General features: G+C 51.5%; 2 protein-coding genes across 4 annotated transcripts; one reads left to right on the top strand and one right to left on the bottom strand.

Moving 5' to 3' along the window:
* Positions 1-111: 111 nt before the first annotated feature.
* Positions 112-17,031, top strand: SAC3D1 (SAC3 domain containing 1). 3 transcript variants are annotated; one of them, XM_086384946.1, is made up of 4 exons: positions 129-287; positions 457-1,037; positions 1,834-2,330; positions 16,781-17,031. In XM_086384946.1, exons 2-4 carry the CDS (start codon positions 464-466, stop codon positions 16,829-16,831), a joined length of 1,122 nt encoding a protein of 373 aa, XP_086241072.1. In that variant the 5' UTR covers positions 129-287; positions 457-463; the 3' UTR covers positions 16,832-17,031. The 3 variants fall into 3 exon arrangements, with proteins under 3 accessions (XP_086241073.1, XP_086241072.1, XP_086241074.1); XM_086384947.1 differs by lacking the exon at positions 16,781-17,031 and having other exon boundaries at positions 112-287; positions 1,834-4,635; XM_086384948.1 differs by lacking the exon at positions 16,781-17,031 and having other exon boundaries at positions 135-287; positions 398-1,037; positions 1,834-4,635.
* On the bottom strand, positions 2,423-18,640 carry NAALADL1 (N-acetylated alpha-linked acidic dipeptidase like 1). Its single transcript, XM_086384945.1, has 18 exons — positions 18,436-18,640; positions 18,173-18,345; positions 17,969-18,090; positions 17,458-17,580; positions 9,195-9,478; positions 8,988-9,092; positions 7,865-7,950; positions 7,605-7,724; positions 5,613-5,698; positions 5,467-5,530; positions 5,314-5,381; positions 4,997-5,088; positions 4,825-4,915; positions 4,006-4,087; positions 3,752-3,922; positions 3,590-3,677; positions 3,391-3,483; positions 2,423-3,077 (listed from the first exon to the last, which is right to left on the bottom strand). The coding sequence occupies exons 1-18, from the start codon at positions 18,633-18,635 to the stop codon at positions 2,891-2,893; spliced, it is 2,235 nt and encodes a 744-aa protein (XP_086241071.1). The 5' UTR covers positions 18,636-18,640; the 3' UTR covers positions 2,423-2,890.
* Between the last annotated feature and the right edge of the window lie 927 nt (positions 18,641-19,567).

Here is a 19,567-nt window from a genome sequence, read left to right as displayed (position 1 = left end):
GGTCTCCCCACTTGGGTCGGGTGGTTCAGAGCTAAACAATGATGGGATTAGAGGGAGGGAGCCCGGGAAGGCGTGGCTCCACACTTGCCCCGCCTCTCCTGCAAAGCGATTGGTTGCGGAAGGGAACTATAAAGTGGTGCATCATGGGAGTGGTCCGACTATAGCGGTGCACTGTGGTTGGGCTTTAGTGGGACCTGAACCTGAGAAACAGTGTTGGCGACGTTGAACTACAACGCAGAGGATCTCGGGAGGCCTGCACGGAGATCTGTGGGAGGCGACAGGACTCGGTGAGGACTGCGGCGGCCAGACGGGCGGGGGGAAGGTTCAGACCAGGGCGGGGAGGCGGGCCGAGAGGGGTTGGCCCCGCCTTCGCCAGCCTTGGCGTGCTCTCCCGCAGAATGGGGCGAGGGGCCGCCGCTGTCCACTGGATGCTGAGAGCCCGTCCTTTCCCCCCAGCCCACCTATGCCCGGCTACGAGCTGCCCGTGGGCACGTGCCTGGACATGTGTCCGGCCGCCGAGCGCGCACAGCGCGAAAAGGAGCGCCGCCTGCACCGCTTCGAGGTGGTGCCGGGGTGCCGCAGGGACAGGCCCCGAGCCGACCCGCAGCGCGCGGTGAAGGAGTACAGCCGGCCGGCCGCCGGGAAGATCCGGCCCCCGCCGAGTCAGCTTCGTCCGCCGTCCGTGCTGCTGGCCACCGTGCGCTACCTGGCTAGCGAGGTGGCCGAGCGCACCGACGCTTCCTGCGCGGAGGTGGCCAGCTTCGTGGCGGACCGGTTGCGCGCGGTGCGGCTGGACTTGGCCCTGCAAACCGCGAGCGACGTCGAGACGGCGTTGGTGCTGGAATCGGCTCTGGCTGTGCTGCTGGCCGTGGTGGCGCGGCTCGGACCCAACGCGACGCACGGGCCAGTGGACCCAATGTTGCTGCAAGCCCAGGTCCAGGAGAGCTTCGGTTCTCTGCGCCGCTGCTACGCGCTGGGCGCCGGTCCCCACCCCCGCCAGGCCACCTTCCAGGGCCTCTTTCTGCTGTATAACCTGGGTGAGTCAGGGTCCCCGCGGCAGAGCAGAGGCCGGGACAGTGGAGGCCAAAAAAGGAAGGAGAAGCTTTCAAACCTCACCACTAGCTCCCTCTCCATCCTAAATGTCTCCTTAATGTGTATCTCAGCCATTGCACAAGATCCACTGAGCCCCTACATGAACCTTCTGACCGGTCCCTTCCCTTCTCTGGGTCTCGGCTTTCTCATTATGAAAGTGGAGGGGATAGAGTTGGAATGGGACAGTTGAACCTAGATAGTGAAGGCACTGGCACCCCACTCCAGTACTCTTGCCTGGAAAATCCCATGGACGGAGGAGCCTGGCAGGCTACAGTCCACGGAGTCGCAGAGTCGGACACGACTGAGCGACTTCACCTTAAGGGGAAGGGAGGATTGGCTTTGCTTGAGATATGGCGTGGCCAGAGCAGGAGCTGGTGGAGGAGGAGTGAGTTGGGGGTGGGGGAAGGCCAGAGAAGGTGGTTGAAGATTCATGAAGGTGGGAGGGGGATGGGGAAACCTAAGGGGATGGGTTCCCCAGGTGGCACCAGTGGTAAAGAACCTGCCTGCCAATGTAAGAGATGTAAGAGACAGGGATTCTATCCCTGCGTTGGGAAGATCCCCTGGAGGAGGTCATGGCAACCCACTCCAGTATCCTCACCTGGAGAATCCCACGGACAGAGGAGCCTGGTGGGCTACAGTCCATGGGGTTGCCAAGAGTCAGACACCACTGAAAGGGGATAGCACGGAAGGCGGGCCTGCTCCCGGACTCAGCATCCTCATTCGCGCTTCTCGCCCCTCCAGGCTCGGTAGAGGCCCTCCACGAGGTTCTGCGGCTGCCTGCAGCTCTGCGTTCCTGCCCGGCCCTGCGCACTGCCCTGGCAGTTGACTCCGCCTTCCGTGAAGGCAATGCCGCCCGCCTCTTTCGCCTGCTCAGGACGCTGCCCTACCTTCAGAGCTGCGCTGTGCAGTGCCACGTGGGCCGTGCCCGCCGGGGAGCCCTGGCCCGCCTTGCTCGTGCACTCAGCACCCCCAAGGGCCAGACCTTGCCCCTGGGCTTCATGGTCCACCTGCTGGCCCTGGATGGGCCCAACGAGGCACGGGACCTGTGCCAGGCCCACGGACTACCCTTAGATGGACAGGAGAGAGTGGTGTTCCTGAGGGGTCGTTACACTGAGGAGGGGCTGCCACCTGCCGGGACCTGCCAGATACTGGTGGGGAACAAACTTGGAGGGCGCACTCTGGAAGACGTGGTCATGGCAGAGGAGGAAGATGAGGCTGTGGACAGACCCACAACCGAGGTATGAAGAGGACTGGGTCCTCCCAGAGCCCCGAGACTGGGGCTGAACCACTCAGGTTTCTTTTTTCATGATTCCCGCACAGTACAAGGAACAAAAGCTCAGCTTGATTTATTTGGGGAGGGCACGGAGGAGTTGAGACATGCTGGGGCCGTGGGGGAAGAGGAACCCAAACTGGACTATGCCCTGTCCACCCTGGGCCTTAGTTTCCCTGCTGATCACTGGGGGGTGGCTCTGGTGTCTCTTAGTTGACATCTAAGGTTGGCATTATGCGTCCCATCTTCACTCATCTGCTACCAAGAGCAGTTGGTGGTTTCGTCATTCCCCTCATCCCTGTCTCCTGTTCACCCTCTGCCAACCAAGATCCAGCAAGAGGGAAATTTTCATCTGGGGCTTGTCACTCCCTTCAAGCGTCCACACTTGTGGGACCCCTCCGAAGTTTGAGAGGGTCCTGTGGTCGTGCCCTTTCCTAGCATGAAGGGAGATGGGGACATAGTCAAAGAAACCTGGAGGGGGAGTGAGTAGGATAGAGAGTAGGTGGGAGCTGAAGAATGAGGGCGGGGTCAGAGGTCAGCCACAGGCCTCAGGGTGGCTGCCGCGCCCTCCAGGGCTGCCACCACGATGCTGAGCTGTCTCTGCACCTCAGCCCAGGCTGCAGGTTCGTGGCCTGCGTTCTTGGCCTGGGAATAGGCATTGGACAGGCCAGGGAACGTGGCCACAGAGCCGGTGCGGGGTGCCCAGAGCACATGGCTGAAGGGAGAAATGGGGGAGGATCAAGGTCATGCAGGGGCCAAGAATGAGCAGAGCTTCAGCCTGCAACAGCTCCTGTATACAGCTAGGGACAAATGCACCTCTCTGCTGGTAGTGGGAGGCGATGTAGGCTGTAGTCCCAGGGTGACCTTAACTGATTTGCCTCCCCCTCTTTGAGCCTCACTCCCCAGCCATCTCAAGGGACTGGGTTGTGCTCTAAAGGCCAGCAAAAGTGACATTCTCCTCCCTTGGATGGGTACCCATTGCCCGGCCTCATCTCACTGCACCTCCCAAGAGCTTTGGACAGGCTCACCTGTAGTAGCGTTCTTCTGGGAAGGCTTGTGAGTTCAGGAAAGTCCGTTCCAAGAGCATCAGCTGGTCATTGATCATCCGCACCTGCAGGGGACTGAGGGTGACAAGACCTTCTGGTCACCCTACAACCACCCAGCTGCCAGCCTGCATCCTGCCCTGGATGCTGCCCTCCCAGACACCTGCTTGCAACCCTTGCTTACTCGGGGGTGCCCTCTCGCAGTGTTGCTATGCGTTGGTTGAATGCCGTGGCTGCCCCCTCAAACCTCTCCACCGCAGTCACCAAAGGTCCTGGGGGAGAACAGCCAGCATCTTAGCCCTGGGGGCATAAGGCTCCCCATGCCTCAATATCGGGGTCTCCATACCGAGGCTGATGCCGTGCTGCTCCAGTAGGACCCTGAGGTCCTCGGCAGCCTGCAGGAAGCTGCGGAGGGTCTCGCTGTAGTCACTGACGTTAAGGGGCAGGAAGAGGCTGTCACTGAGCCGGAGCAGCACGCTTCCCGCGGTCCGGGCCACGGCCTGATGGCTGCTGAAACCTGGCGGGGAGGGTGATGAGGCCAGGCTCAGCCTTCAGCCCTGCCTCCTCCCGCCGCAGGAGACCCCTTGCCCCCTTCCTCACCAGGGTCCAAAAATTTGTCCACGTAATCAAAGGTGTCAAAGGCTGTGTGGTAGGTGGGGTAGATCCGGGCTGAGGTCTTGCTCTGAGGAAACAAGACCCACGGTGACAGGCTTGGGATGAGAAGTGGAAGGAGGAGTTCAGTGTAGAGCCATTATCTCAAGTCAGTTGTCACCACACCTGTGAAGCAGGTTCTAGGTGTTCCCACCTTACAGAGGAGGAAATGGGCTCAGAGAGGTTAAGTAACCTTCCTGATGTCACACAACTAAGTCCAGAGCTGGGTCAGGTGCCAGCTTCCTGTTTCGCATGAAGGAGAAGAACCTGAGGCTTTGCAGTCAAACAGGAGGATTCACATCCCAGCTCCACCACTCAGGAGCAGAGTGGCCATGGAGGGGAGAAAGGGTATTTTGGAGCATCAAACAGGGAAACAGTCTGGCACTCTGCAGCCCTTATCTCATTTTACCCTCAAATCACCCGTTTTATACTGTTTTTTAATGTACTCTGAGACAAACTTTTTTTCACATTTTAAGATCTCTGAAATCAGGATGCTTCTTACAGTCAATGTCATCCTGCATTCAACTGACCGTGTATTTTTTCCCTTCTGAATAATGCATATCACAACAGTGCATCTTATACTCAGTGGTGTCTTAAATTTGATAAAATAATATAGATGAGGATGAACATGCTCAAGAGAGGTAAAGAAACTTGGTCGAGGTAGCACAACTACTGAGTGATGGATGCAGTTTGCACAGGAGCAGCCCGAGAGAGGAGGGGGCTAGTGGAGCAAAGTCCCGGGCTGGGGACTAAGGGGTGCCTGCTTACCCGGTCATAGGTGTAGGCGATGTCCATGGAGGAGATGCCCAAGAAGTGAATGAAAGGGGCATAATCGCTGCCAGCGCCCAGAGTCCCCACACTATGGGAAGGAATATGGTCAGGCTGCAGGGCGCTGGGCCAGCTCACCAGCCTGGGGTCCCCATCCCGGTCCCGGGCTCACCTGGGGACCAGGCCGTACACGGAGCTGCTACGGTTGTAATATCGGATCCAGTTGTCATAGATGCTGAGACCGCTGGAGCCCGGTGCGGAGATCTGAGTGGAGGGGAATCTAGTCTGCCGCTGGCCCCTCCCCAGGTCCAACAACCAGGCAGGTCCTCCGCACCAGCCCTTGCGCAATCCTGCAGATCTTTCAAGGCCCTCCCCGCAGCCTCAGTCCCACCGCCGGCCCCTCTCCGAAGCATCAGCTCCGCCTACCCCGTGTAGCCCCGCCCCCGACAAGCCTCCTCCCACCCCGCTCCCAGCCCCTCCCCTTTCCACCTGTTTGGCCGCGGAGAAGACGACGCTTTGGATCGGGGGCGTGCCTTGCACCCTCAGGGTGGCATTGGCTGTGAGAGGATCCAAGAAAGACTCTATTTGGGCCCCGCCTTTTCGTGTCCCCGCTCCCCGAGTCAGCCCTGCCGCCCCTCATACCAAACACCGAGATGTCCACATTGATGTAGGCCACGGCGCGCTCCTGCAGCTTGCTGAAGAACTCCTGCAGGTGGACCCGACCACGTCAGCCCCGCGCGGCCCGCCCCGGGAATCCTCTCGAGTGCCCAGCTGCGGGGCTCACTCACCTCCGTGAATTCTGTGGAGCCGATGAGACCAAACTCCTCTGCCCCCCAGCTCGCAAACACGATTGATCTGCGGGGACGCCAGGTGCCTGGGGAGAAGGATAAAGTGCTGGAGGGCAAGATCCCCCAGATCTCGGGGTGGCTTAGGGGGAAGGTTGGGTATGTGGAGGGAGAGAGGGCTGGAACCCACAGGGCAGCTGGCCATTGGAGGTAGGTCTTGGCACCTCCCCGGCCAAACCTTCGCTGAGGCTTCGCCCTCTTTTTACCAGGGCCTCTCCTCTGCTGTGACACCTCAACTTTGGCCCCCACCCCCGACAACAATCTCCTTCAGTCCGGTGGTCCGTTCTACCAGAATGCCCTGCCCCTCTTCTCTCTGGATCCCCTAACTCTCTTCCTGGCATCTTATGCAAAACCGGCCCCTACTCCTATTCATTTGGTGATGAAACACACGTTGTCCTTAGAGCATTATCCATATTGAGCCAGTCCTTACAAGGTCTTGAGAGACAGACTCTCATTGTCTCCATTGACGAAATGGAGCCACAAAGAGGTTTAATGACTTGCCCAGGGTTACACAGCTGGTAGGCAGCAGAGCCAGAGTTCAAATTCAGGATCTGGCTCCAGAATCCAGGGGCTTAACCAACGCCCCACATCGCTCTCATAGCCTCCTGCAGGCTGGCTCCCATCTCCGCCTCATGCCCTCACTGCTCTTGCCACAGTCCTCAGTCACCTCCTGGAAGCCTCGGAGTGCTTGCTTGCCCCTCACCTCCTTCAGACTCCCCTCACCCTCCATGGCACTGTGTGCTCTGGGCTGTACTCCCATCTCTGGCTGCAACTCAGTCCCCTTTGATCATTTCTCATCTTTTTGTTTTAAATCAAAAATTTTTTAAGTATAAAATGATTATATGCTTGCAATGGAAAGTTCCCACGCTTTTTTCTGCCCAAAATGCATAACCTGAATCTAATCCGAGAAACCGAAATTGAGAGACAGTCAACAAACTAAATAATCAGGATAGGAAAGAAAGAACAGCTAAGAAACTATTACAGATGACCCATGCGATTACTACACAGGCAACCTGTGCTCCTGGATTGACTCTTGGACCAGAACATTCTTTTGCTCTAAATGTTAAAGGAAGGACTTCCCTGGTGGTCCAGTGGTTAAGAATCCATCTTCCAAGGGACACAAGTCCGATCCCTGGCCGGGAACTAAGATCTCACATGCCTCAGTGTAACTAAGCCCTGTGCTGCACAACAAGAGAAGGCTGCACGTTGCAATCAGAGAAAGCCCTCAAGGGGCAGTGAAGACCCAGACCAGCCAAAATATAAATACGTAATTTTTGAAAGTTATTGGAACAACTGGAAAAAATTTTAATTTTCTGATTCTGATCATTGTAGCATTGTTATGAAAGAAAATGTCCCTATTTTTAGGAAACACACAGCTCTGCCACCTGGTGCAGCCACTCTTTCCCACCTGGACCCCCACCCCCACCTGGAACTGCCACCTCCCTGAGCTCTGGCTTCCACCTGGAAAGCCCGGTAGATATTTTTCCTAATAGCATGCTTCATAGTTGTCATTACAGTCAGAATTCTGGGGTTCTCTGGGGGGACGTCCAGTGCCTAGAGCTGGCCTGGCACACAGTAGGCATGGCTGAAGTGTTTGTAGAGTTAACGACTGTCTGTCCCCCTGCCTCAACCAAGCTGAGATTCTCCGTGGGCAGAGCCTGGGCACAGCTTTGCTCGCGACCACACCTGATCTCGCTTCACTGGAAGGGTGCAGAAGACCCTCAGAAGGTATTGCAAGAGTTCCCTGTACCGCACTGGGCTGCTTGAGCGAAGCCAGGGCTAGTGTCATGCATGTCTGTCCCGAGGGCCCTTAGGCTTGGGCACAGGCCAATGCAAGAGTGGAGGGGGTGTCAGCGCCCAAAATTCAGGGAGGACTGGGTTTAGGTGCCCTCTTGGGGAGCGAGTCCCTGGACCGAGGCAGGGCGGCCCGCTCACCCTTCTTCAGCAGAGTCCCCAGGACGCGGGAGAGCTCCAGGAGGACGGCAGTACCAGTGCTGGGGTCCACGGCCCCGTGAACCCAGCTGTCCCGGTGGTTTCCATATAGCACGTAGCGGTCTGGCAGGAGGAGCAGAGTCAGAAACTTCAGAGGAGCATGGGTGGGCGGGGCAGCCAAGCGGGGCCGAGGGGGCGTGGTCAGCGGCGCCCAGGGTTGGGCGGGGTCCTGGGGGCGCCGGGAGCCGTGAGGAGGCGCTCACCTGGCTCCACAGCCCCGCGGATGATCCCCAGGACATTGGAGGAGTTCCGCAGCTCCAGACGGTTGTGGACACTCACGTTCACCTGGCTGGAGGGGGACAGGAGTCTCGGCACCGCCCACTCCCCCTCCAAAATGCAGGAAAACCTGAGGCCCAGAGTCAGAAAGGAACCTGGAAAAGTCACCTGCTTCGAAATACCAGGAGAGACAGCGAGGCTAGAGCCCAGCTCTTCTGACTCCAATTCTCCTTTGTACTCACTCGGTTACTGGATACTTAGTGTATGTCAGCATCGTACCAGCTTTGGGCAATGGCTGAGACAGACATGGACCCCACCCTCGTCGGATCTCCCTCTCCTGGAGCAGCCAGACCCCAAGGAAGTGAGCAACTGCAGGCAGTGAGGGAGCTTGGGGGGACACTGACAAGGTGCCTGGTGGCAGGTGGGGTGTTAGGGCAGGCCAGGAATGGCAGAGCTTGGGGAAGAGTGTTCCATCAGCCGGAACAGCAAGTCCAGAGGCCCTGATTTGGGAAGGAGCTTGGTGTGTTCAAGAGAGAGGGTGGCTGAAGAACGGAGGTCCAAGGTGAGGTCGGGGGACTCCACAGAGCCTTGTGGAGCACACAACTGATTCACAGGTTTCCCCAGGACAAGACAGGTGTTTTGGAATCAAGGAGGGGTTGGGAAAGAGGAGAAAGGGAAGGGTCAGGCCTCAAAGTGAGCATCGAGGAAGCCTAGGGTCAGGGAAGCATAACCGACTTCCCTGGTTGTCCAGTGGTCAAGAATCCGCTTTGCAATGCAAGGGAACCGATTTGATCCCTGGTCCAGGAAGATGCCACGTGCCGTGGAGCAACTGAGTCTGTGAGCCACAACTACTGAGCCCACATCTACTAAAGCCCACGTGCCCGAAAGCCTGTGCTTGGCAACAAGAGAAGCCACCACAATGAGAAGCTGGCACGCCACAGCTAGAGAGCAGCCCCTGATTGCTGCAATGAGAGGAAGTCTACGTGCAGCAACGAAGACCCAGCACGGCCAAAAATAAAAGAATAAATACATACATTTTTTTTAAAAAAAAAGAAAGTATAACAAGGGAAGAGAATGGGAGCGTTGGGGGAGGAGGGGACTCCATCTTACCCGTCTTCTGGGAAGATACCATTCGACCGGAAGCCTGGCCCCAAATTGTAGTCACAGCCCAGTCCTCCCTGCCAGTCAGCTGGCGCTAAGTTTCCTCCAAGGTTACTGGGGAGGAGGGGGAGGCCCTTCAGAGCAAATATGGATGTGGGGTTGAAGTTGGGGGCCACCACCGGAGAGTGGGCAGGAGACCCTAGGGCACAAGCTCACCAGAGAAGGACTTGTGCATCCTCGAAGCCAATGGGCTGAATGGGAATTGGGGGAAATCCAGAGGCATTGTCAGAGTTTAGGCGGAAGGAGGAGGGCGTAGCTGGAAGGTAAGGAGTCAAGGGGTCCCCAAAATACTCGAAGTAGGAGCCTCGCTCCACGCCCGAGGGAGGCAGGCACCAGGAGTGTGGGAAGGTCTCATTTGGCAAGCTCTTCCCGTCGTTGATGTCTTTGGGGTCCGTGTACACTAGCACTCCAGCCACCCCGTACTTGGCAGCATTCACAGCCTGCAGGAAGCAGAGGAGGCTGTGTTTAGGGAAGGGAGGTGAAAGGGGGGCACATCTCACATTGCTCCTCTTCTTCCCTTCATCACTGTGGAAGCCAGTACAGGTCTGCCTTCCTCCCAGCAAGATGACTCTTATGCAAGTCATTTGTTGCAGTGCTGCTTGAGACAGCAGAAGACTGCTGAGTGTAGACAACGGCTCATCAGTGGGGCCGTGAGACTGAGGTACCCTGCAGAGGAGCAACATGCAGCTGTAAGAAGGAAGGAGAGTGTGCTCCTACACCCCTATTCATACAAGCACTATTCGTAGTAGCCAAAAGATAGAAACAACTCAACTCTCCGTCACTGATGTACAGATAAGCAAAACCCAGTATACAGCATGCAAACGTAAATTACTGTCTTAAAAAGGAGTGAAGCTCTGATACATCAATGAACCTCAAAACGTTGTGCTAAGTGAAGGAAGCCAGACATGAAAAGGCAAATATTGCATGATTCCTCTTACGTGAGCTTCCTAGAATAGGCTAAGAAACTCAAATACAGGTTACTAGGGGCTGCAGAGGGAGAATAAGGGTGTTAAATGGGTGCAGAGTTTCACTTGGAACCATGAAAGCAATCTGGAAATGGGTCGTAGTGATGGCTGCACGACACTGTGAATTTTTTTTTTTTTTTTGACACTGTGAATGTTCTTAATTGCAACGTACATTTAAAAAACAGTTCACTGGGCTTCCCTAGTGGCTCAGTGGTAAAGAATCTGCCTGCCAATGCAGGGGACACGGGTTCAGTCCTTGAACTAGGAAGATCACACATGCCTCAGAGAAACTAAGCCTGTGTGCCACATCTGTTGAGCCTGTGCCCTAAATCCCAGGAGCTGCAATAAGAGAAGCTACTGTAATGAGAAGCCGTCCTCACTGCAACCAGAGAAAAGCCCTCACAGCAACAAAGGCCCATTAAAGAATGGTTAACATAGTAAAGTTTATGTTACATATATTTTAAGTCAATGAAAACAAAACAGTACATTAAAAAAGGAGATCAAGGACAGAGTTTATGTACCACTTGAGAATGATCTCCAGGATGACTTTTTGTTTGGTTGTTTGGTTTGGGGTTGGTTTTTTTGTTTTGTTTTGTTTTGTTTTGCCAGGCTGAGTGGCTTTCGGTATCTTAGTTTCTCAACCAGGGATGGAACTTGGGCCCCCTGAAGTAGAAACAAGGAGTCCTAACTGCTGGACCACCAGGGAATTTCTTCTAAGATATATTAATATGAAAAGAGCACAGTTCAGAACAGTGGGTATTGTACACTATTTTTATATAAAAAAAAGAGAAAGAAGAATATACCTTCATATATTCTTCTTCCCAAGGAAACTCTGGATCACATTCCATAAACAAACAAACAAAGCTACCTCTTTGGAGGGAGCATTATGAGAAAACTTTTTTCATTCTATATGTTTTTTTAAAAGCTGAGAGTTTCACTGTCTGTATCATTTTACTACACCTGTTCCCCTTTCCTTTCTTTTTTTTTCCCACCAGCTCTTATCAAGGGCACTCCTTTTATGTATGTATGTACATAGGTATTTATTTTTACTTCTTTTAAAATTGTGATGAGAGGGCTTCTGGTTCAAAATGGTGGAGTAGAAGGATATGCACTCATCTCCTCCGGTGAGAGCACCAAAATCGCAACTATCTGTTGAACAACCATCAACAGGAGGACGCTGGAACCCATCAAAAAAAGATACCCTGCTTCCAAAGACAAAGAAGATGCTGCAATGAGAGGGTAGGAGGGGCACAATCACGACTAAATCAAATCCCATACCCGCCGTGTGGGTGACCCACAAATGAGAACACAATATACCAAAGAAGTTCTCCCCCTGTTGCGAAGGTTCTGAGCCCCACGTCAGGCTTCCCAGCCTGGGGATCTGACAAAGGGACTGGAAACCCCTAGGGAATCTGACCTTGAAGGCCAGCGGGATTTGATTGTAGGAGTTCCACAGGACTGGGTGAAACAGACTCCAGTCTTGGAGGGCATAAACAAAATTTGTGGGCACCAAGACCCAGAGGAAAGGAGCAGTGACCCCACAGGAGACGGAACCACTTGTTAGTATTGCAGGGTCTCCTGTGGAGGCGATGGTCAGCAGGGGCTCACCAAGGGATGGGGACACTGGCAGGAGCACTCCTAGAAGACCCCCTTTCATATAAGCTGTCTTGGAGGTTGCCATTAACCCTATCATAGGGCCCACAGGCCCCAGGGCTAGGTCCTCTTGGGCCAAACAACTAACAGGGAGGGAGTGCAACCCCACCCATTAGCAAATAATTGGATTAAAGCTTTACATGAATCAAGGCAAATTGCAAGTTGTCAAACAAGAGATGGCAAGAGTGAACGTCAACATTCTAGGAATCAGCGAACTCAAAAGGACTGGAATGGGTGAATTTAATTCAGATGGCCATTATATCTACTACTGCTGGCAGGAATCCTTCAGAAGAAATGGAGTAGCCATCATGGTCAACAAAAGAGTCCGAAATGCAGTACTTGGATGCAATCTCAAAAACGACAGAATGATCTCTGTTCGTTTCCAAGGCAAACCATTCAATATCACAGTAATCCAAGTCTATGCCCCAACCAGTAACGCTGAAGAAGCTGAAGTTGAATGGTTCTATGAAGACCTACAAGACCTTTTAGAACTAACACCCAAAAAAGATGTCCTTTGCATTATAGGGGACTGGAATGCAAAAGTAGGAAGTCAAGAAACACCTGGAGTAACAGGCAAATTTGGCCTTGGAATACGGAATGAAGCAGGGCAAAGACTAATAGCGTTTTGCCAAGAAAATGCACTGGTCATAACAAACACCCTCTTCCAACAACACAAGAGAAGACTGTATACATGGACATCACCAGATGGTTAACACTGAAATCAGATTGATTATATTCTTTGCAGCCAAAGATGGAGAAGCTCTATACAGTCAGCAGAAACAAGACCAGGAGCTGACTGTGGCTCAGACCATGAACTCCTTATTGCCAAATTCAAACTTAAATTGAAGAAAGTAGGGAAAACCAATAGACCATTCAGGTATGACCTAAATCAAATCCCTTATGATTATTCAGTGGAAGTGAGAAATAGATTTAAGGGCCTAGATCTGATAGATACAGTGCCTGATGAACTATGGAATGAGGTTAGTGACATTGTACAGGAGACAGGGATCAAGACCATCTCCATGGAAAAGAAATGCAAAAAAGCAAAATGGCTGTCTGGGGAGGCCTTACAAATAGCTGTGAAAAGAAGAGAAGCAAAAAGCAAAGGAGAAAAGGAAAGATATAAGCATCTGAATGCAGAGTTCCAAAGAATAGCAAGAAGAGATAAGAAAGCCTTCTTCAGCGATCAATGCAAAGAAATAGAGGAAAACAACAGAATGGGAAAGACTAGAGATCTCTTCAAGAAAATCAGAGATACCAAAGGAAAATTTCATGCAAAGATGGGCTCGATAAAGGACAGAAATGGTATGGACCTAACAGAAGCAGAAGATATTAAGAAGAGATGGCAAGAATACACAGAAGAACTGTACAAAAAAGATCTTCACGACCCAGATAATCACGATGGTGTGATCACTGACCTAGAGCCAGACATCCTGGAATGTGAAGTCAAGTGGGTCTTAGAAAGCATCACTACGAACAAAGCTAGTGGAGGTGATAGAATTCCAGTTGAGCTATTCCAAATCCTGAAAGATGATGCTGTGAAAGCGCTGCACTCAATATGCCAGCAAATTTGGAAAACTCAGCAGTGGCCACAGGACTGGAAAAGGTCAGTTTTCATTTCAATCCCAAAGAAAGGCAATGTCAAAGAATGCTCAAACTACCACACAATTGTACTCATCTCACATGCTAGGAAAGTAATGCTCAAAATTCTCCAAGCCAGGCTTCAGCAATATGTGAACTGTGAACTTCCTGATGTTCAAGCTGGTTTTAGAAAAGGCAGAGGAACCAGAGATCAAATTGCCAACATCCGCTGGATCATGGAAAAGGCAAGAGAGTTCCAGAAAAGCATCTATTTCTGCTTTATTGACTATGCCAAAGCCTTTGACTGTGTGGATCACGATAATCTGTGGGAAATTCTGAAAGAGATGGGAATACCAGACCACCTGACCTGCCTCTTGAGAAATTTGTATGCAGGTCAGGAAGCAACAGTTAGAACTGGACATGGAACAACAGACTGGTTTCAAATAGGAAAAGGAGTACGTCAAGGCTGTATATTGTCACCCTGCTTATTTAACTTATATGCAGAGTACATCATGAGAAATGCTGGACTGGAAGAAACACAAGCTGGAATCAAGATTGCCGGGAGAAATATCAATAACCTCAGATATGCAGATGACACCACCCTTATGGCAGAAAGTGAAGAGGAACTAAAAAGCCTCTTGATGAAAGTGAAAGTGGAGAGTGAAAAACTTGGCTTAAATCTCAACATTCAGAAAACAAAGATCATGGCATCCGGTCCCATCACTTCATGGGAAATAGATGGGGAAACAGTGGAAACAGTGTCAGACTTTATTTTTCTGGGCTCCAAAATCACTGCAGATGGTGACTACAGCCATGAAATTAAAAGACGCTTACTCCTTGGAAGGAAAGTTATGACCAACCTAGATAGCATATTCAAAAGCAGAGACATTACTTTGCCAACAAAGGTCCGTCTAGTCAAGGCTATGGTTTTTCCTGTGGTCATGTATGGATGTGAGAGTTGGATTGTGAAGAATGCTGAGTACCGAAGGATTGATGCTTTTGAACTGTGGTGTTGGAGAAGACTCTTGAGAGTCCCTTGGACTGCAAGGAGATCCAACCAGTCCATTCTGAAGGAGATCAGCCCTGAAATTTCTTTGGAAGGAATGATGCTGAAGCTGAAACTCCAATATTTTGGCCACCTCATGCGAAGAGTTGACTCATTGGAAAAGACTCTGATGCTGAGAGGGATTGGGAGCAGGAGGAGAAAGGGACGACAGAGGATAAGATGGCTGGATGGCATCACTGACTCAATGGATGTGAGTCTCAGTGAACTCCGGGAGTTGGTGATGGACAGGGAGGCCTGGCGTGCTGCGATTCATGGGGTCGCAAAGAGTCGGACTCGACTGAGCGACTGATCTGATCTGAAAGCTTTACTGAGCACAGCCCTGCCCACCAGAGCAAGACTCAGTCCTTCTCATAAGGAAGCTTACACAAAACTCTTAGCCTCTTCCATCAGAGGGCAGACAAAAGAAGCTAGAAGAACCACAATTGGTTAGAACAAAAACCACATTTCAGAAAGTTAATCAAGATGAAAAACAGAAAGTTACATCCCAGATGAAGGGACAAGATAAAGCTCCAGAAAAACAATTAAATTAAGTGGAGTTAGGTAACCTTCCAGAAAAAGAATTCAGAATAATGATAGTGAAGATGATCCAGGATCTTGGGAAAATGGAGAAGATGCAAGAAACTAGAAGAACGAAAGAACAAAGAAACAGAGATGAATAATACACTGGAAAGAATCAATAGCAGAATAATTGAGTCAGAAGAACAGATAAATGACCTGGAGGATAGAATATGGAAATCACTGCCAGAGAATAGAATATAGAAAAAAGAATGAAAAAAAAAAAAAAAAAGAAAACAGCCTAAGAGACCTCTGGGACAACATTAAAGGCACCAACAATTGTATTATAGGGGTCCCAGAAAGAGAAGAAAGAAAGAAAAGACCTGAGAAAATATCTGAAAACTTCCCTAACATGGGAAAGGAAATAGTCAGCCAAGTCCAGGAAGCACAGAGAGTGCCAGGCAGGATAAATCCAAGGAGGAACACACTGAATCACATAGTAATCAAACGGACAAAAATTAAAGACAAAGATAAAATATTAAAAGCAACAAGGGAGGAACTTCTCTGGTGGTTCAGGGGCTAGGACCCCTCGCTCCCAATGCGGGGGGCCCAGGTTAGACCCCTGGTGAGGGAACAAAGATCCCATATGCCACAACTAAGAGTGTGCACACGGAAACTAAAGATCCCATGGACTGCAACGAAGACTGAAGATCTCATGTGCTGCAACTAAGACCTGGGGCAGCCAAATAAATAAATATTATATATATGTTTTTAAAAAGCAACAAGGGGAAATTGATAAATAACATACATGGGAACTCCCATCAGGTTATCAGCTAATTTCTCAACAGAAACTCTACAAGCCAGAAGGGAATGGCATGATACATTTAAAGTGATGAAAGGGAAGAACCTACAACCAAGAATACCATATTCACCAAGACTCTCATTCATATTGATGGAGAAATCAAAAGCTTTCCAGACAAGCAAGAGTTAAGATAATTCAGCACCACCAAACCAGCTTTACAACAAATGCTAAAGAAACTTCTCTAGGTAGGAAACACAACAGTCAGAAAAGATCAACAGAAAATAAACCCAAGACAATTAAGACAATGGTAATAGGATCATACATGTCAGTAATAACCTTAAATGTAAATGGATTAAATGCACCAACCAAGAGATATAGACTGGCTGGGTGGCATACTTGTGCATGTATGCACTTCCACTTACCACATCACTCTGCTTGACCCCCCAAATTGTATGTAATTATTTTATATTGTTAGAAAGTTAGAAAGTTAAGTCACTCAGTCGTGTCCGACTCTTTGCGACCCCATGGACTGTAGCCCACCAGGTTCCTCTGTCCATGGGATTCTCCAGGCAAGAATACTGGAGTGGGTTGCCATTTCCTTCTCCAGAGGATCCTCCCAACCCAGGGATTGAACCCAGGTCTCCCACATTGCAGGCAGATGCTTTAATTGTTAGGTTAATCATATTCTCATTATGGCTTGCAATTATAATCTTTTATTTTTTTCTAGCTATTGATTCTGAAAACTGATAAATATGCTTTACTATTATTGTAGAAAAAACTGTGATGAATACACATAACATAAAATTTAGTATCTAAGTGTACAGTTCAGGGACTAGATCCCACATGCCACAACTGAGTTCGCATTCTGCAGCTAAAGAGTACCAAGTGCCACAACTAAGACCCAGGACAGCCAAACAAATAAATATAAAGGAAAAAAAAAGTACAGTTTAGTGGCATTAAGTACATTTCTATTACTGTGCTACCATCACCTCCATTTATCTCCAGAACGCTCTTCATTTTGCAAATTTGAAGCTCTTAACCCACTAAACACTAATTCCCTAGCCCCATCTCTTGTTATATACCTTTTAATATTTAAAATAAGTAAGTAAATAAACATTTAAAAACCATAGACAGGGCTTCCCTAGTAGTCCAGTGGTTAAGAATCTGCCTTGCAATGCAGGGGACATTGGTCTGGAAGATTCCACATGCAGCAGGGCAAGTAAGCCCTTAAGCCACAACTGTGGAGCCTATGCATCGCAACCACTGAAGCTCGAGTGCCCTGGGGCTGGTGCTAGACAACGGGAGAAGCCACCTGCACCGCAATGAAGAATAGCCTCCCACCCTGCTCCCGCAACTAGGGAAAGCCAGCACCAAGCAACCATGACCCAGTGCAGCTAAAAAATAAATAAATAAAATAATAATAAATAGCAATAGGCATGGAATCCTCCGTCAAAATTCTGTATTGAAATGAAGCAAACTGGTGGGTGGGAGGGGACAATAGGAGGGGTTTAAGTCAAATATTCAGGAGAATTTCACAGGAGGACTTAGACTTCCAGAGTATGAAAGCTGAAAAATTTCCCCAATTCCTTTATTTCCCAAGGCTCAGGGATGTTGGGGGAGGCACCCATGGTTACATAGCACAGAAGTATTCTTTGGGCCTACCCATGGACTAGAACCTGGGTGGGCGGAGTCCCACAGCAGCCATCGTGAGTGGAAAGAGGAATCACCCCCTTCTTCTGCCCCAAGCCCAGGGCTTGGTGCTCCACTCGGCACTGCTCATCCCCTTCCCCTCACTCCTCCTGCCTGCTGCCGGCCCCTCTCCCCACCCAGCCCCTTGCACTGGGGGCTGCTGCTTACCTTAGCCCCGCGCCCTACACCCCCATAGCGGGTCAAGACGATGCTATCTTGGAGTTTGACTCCCTTGTTCTGCAGTTCCTTGAAGTCTTCTTCCGAGCCCTGGTTGGCATAGACGAGGGGGCCCTACTCCCAAGAGAAGGTGACTTGAAGCCAGGCCCAGGAAAGAGAGGGAAAGGCTGAATGGCAGGATGAAGGGTTTAGATCCCGCCCCCCTACCCTACCCAGAGCTTCTCAGCTCCCCAAGACCAAGTCACACCTGGTTTTCTCTGTGCTCTGTGTCCAGGTACCCTGTATCAGGCCAGGCCTGGAGCAGGGCCCGTTAGTGTTTGTTGAATGACTAAGCGATGGGCAAAAGGAGTAGTAATGGAGTGTGGAAGCGAGTACATTCTGGGTGGGGGCTGCGCCCCAGTTGAGGCATTTCTCAACAACCCCTGGGGTCAGGATGGGAGCAGCTGAGGTGGGAACAAGGGGGAATTGGGCGGGCAGTGGGGAGGGGGCATCCCAGGCCCACCTGCGGGGTTCCAGGGGGAGCATAGGCAGCATAGGGCGGCACCACGTTGGGGCCCCCCTGCTCCCCAGTCAGGTTCTCTTCACTGTGTCGGCAGGAGAAGAGGATGGCCCCAGTGGAGTTCACTGTTGAGAGAGGGCCGTGTCGGAGCGGGGCCCGGCGGCTGCCCCAGCCCACAGGCATCCCGGAGCCAGGGCCGGAACTCACCCACAGCCACACGGTTGGGCTGCTCCCCGCTGGGGAAGGACAGCAGCACCTCATACTCAGTGGTCCTGGCTGAGTCCAGGCCTGACTCCGGGTCCTGCCAGCGCTGCAGCAGCAGCTGCACCAGCGCCTCATCCCGGGGGGTGGTGGCCAGATGTGGCTCCTTGGAGAGTTCTCTGCAGGGTGGGCGAGAGAGGGGTGGGTCCAGGGTCAGGGAGGGGAGGGGCCTCTGGCACACGGGAGAGGTGCAAAGGCAGGCCTCTCACCTAAGGTTCTCCCGGATCCTGTTGGCATCTAGCTGTTCTATGACGGTCTCGAGGATCTTCAGGTCCAGGTCCTGGGAGGCTGAGGCACTGGGGGCTGGTGAGTCAGCCCCCTTGGGGATGGCAAAGTGACCCACAATGATCCCCAGCCCCAAGAGGGCAGCGGCCCCCACCACCCCTCCCAGCACCTTTACCCACTGCATCCTGTGGAATCTTGGCCAGCTCGGTGGCCTCCTTATAGATGGGACCTCAGACCTAGTTAACTATTATCTAATGGGCAGCCCTGCCCTTTGGTCACTAGCTGGCAGAGAAAGGAGGGGACGTCCCAAGGAAGGGCCAGGAGCTCCTTACATCCACCTCTATTTCTGCAACATTGACTTGGAAGAGACCCCCGAGGGGCAGCAGATCCACGCGTGGACGCTGAAGCTTAGAGATGGGCAAAGTCTCACCCACTGTCTGCCAGTAAAAGAGGCCAGGCCAGGACTAGAACTCAGAGCCCCTGTATCCAGAGCAGGGCTGGCCCTACTGCTCGCCATCCCGGCCTCTGGTTCCTCGGTGTCACTTGATCTGTAGCCCATCCAGCCCTGGCTCCTTGAGTAGGTTTTAAGTTCAAATCCCATCCTTTGCTAGACATTAGCTGTATGACCTTAGACAATTCACTTAGTGTCTCTGAGCCCATTTTCTTAGCTGTAAAAATGAGATAATAGAACAAATTTCACAGAACTGGGGTGCTATTTTTATTAAACAAGGCCACATCTGTAAAAATGTCTAGCCTGGTGTTAGACCCATAGTGGGAACTCAGTGTATTTTAGCTATTTCTGCCTCATGTGAACCCCCTAAAAATGCTAAGCCTAGAGCTAAGGGAAGAAGAGAGACCCAGAACTTTCTATATCTATCCCGCAGGGACCTAAGCTTACAGAAGGAAGTGGGACCCTTAAAATGAAAACTGTTCTAGAGGATGGAGCTGGGGAAGCCCACACTTTCTTGATAAGGTGACCTCCTCCTCATCATCATCCCCTGACTGTATCAGGAATCCATCCATCTGTTCATGCACCCACCCCCACATTTATTCACCCATTCTCCCATCCACCCATCCTCTGCCCTCCCCTCCATCCATCCATTCATTCCTTCAGGA

This window comes from Bos grunniens, chromosome 29, assembly GCF_055505025.1.
Source record: "Bos grunniens cultivar Pamir isolate PY7600 chromosome 29, Bosgru_T2T1.0, whole genome shotgun sequence".
In the NCBI taxonomy this organism is placed as follows: Eukaryota; Metazoa; Chordata; class Mammalia; order Artiodactyla; family Bovidae; genus Bos; species Bos grunniens.
The sequence above is the reverse complement of the archived record's forward strand: the minus strand, read 5'-3'. Positions and strand labels throughout refer to the sequence as shown.

Coding starts and splice junctions, on each gene's coding strand:
- NAALADL1 (XM_086384945.1), bottom strand. CDS start 18,635: ATGCAGTGGGTAAAGGTGCTGGGAGGGGTGGTGGGGGCCGCTGCCCTC. Junction 7,725..7,864: donor CCGCGGGGCTGTGGAGCCAG/GTGAGCGCCTCC, acceptor TCCTCCTGCCAG/ACCGCTACGTGCTATATGGA. Junction 3,484..3,589: donor CTGCGAGAGGGCACCCCCGA/GTAAGCAAGGGT, acceptor TGTCACCCTCAG/TCCCCTGCAGGTGCGGATGA.
- SAC3D1 (XM_086384946.1), top strand. CDS start 464: ATGCCCGGCTACGAGCTGCCCGTGGGCACGTGCCTGGACATGTGTCCG. Junction 1,038..1,833: donor CTTTCTGCTGTATAACCTGG/GTGAGTCAGGGT, acceptor TCGCCCCTCCAG/GCTCGGTAGAGGCCCTCCAC. Junction 2,331..16,780: donor TGGACAGACCCACAACCGAG/GTATGAAGAGGA, acceptor CTTGCAATGCAG/GGGACATTGGTCTGGAAGAT.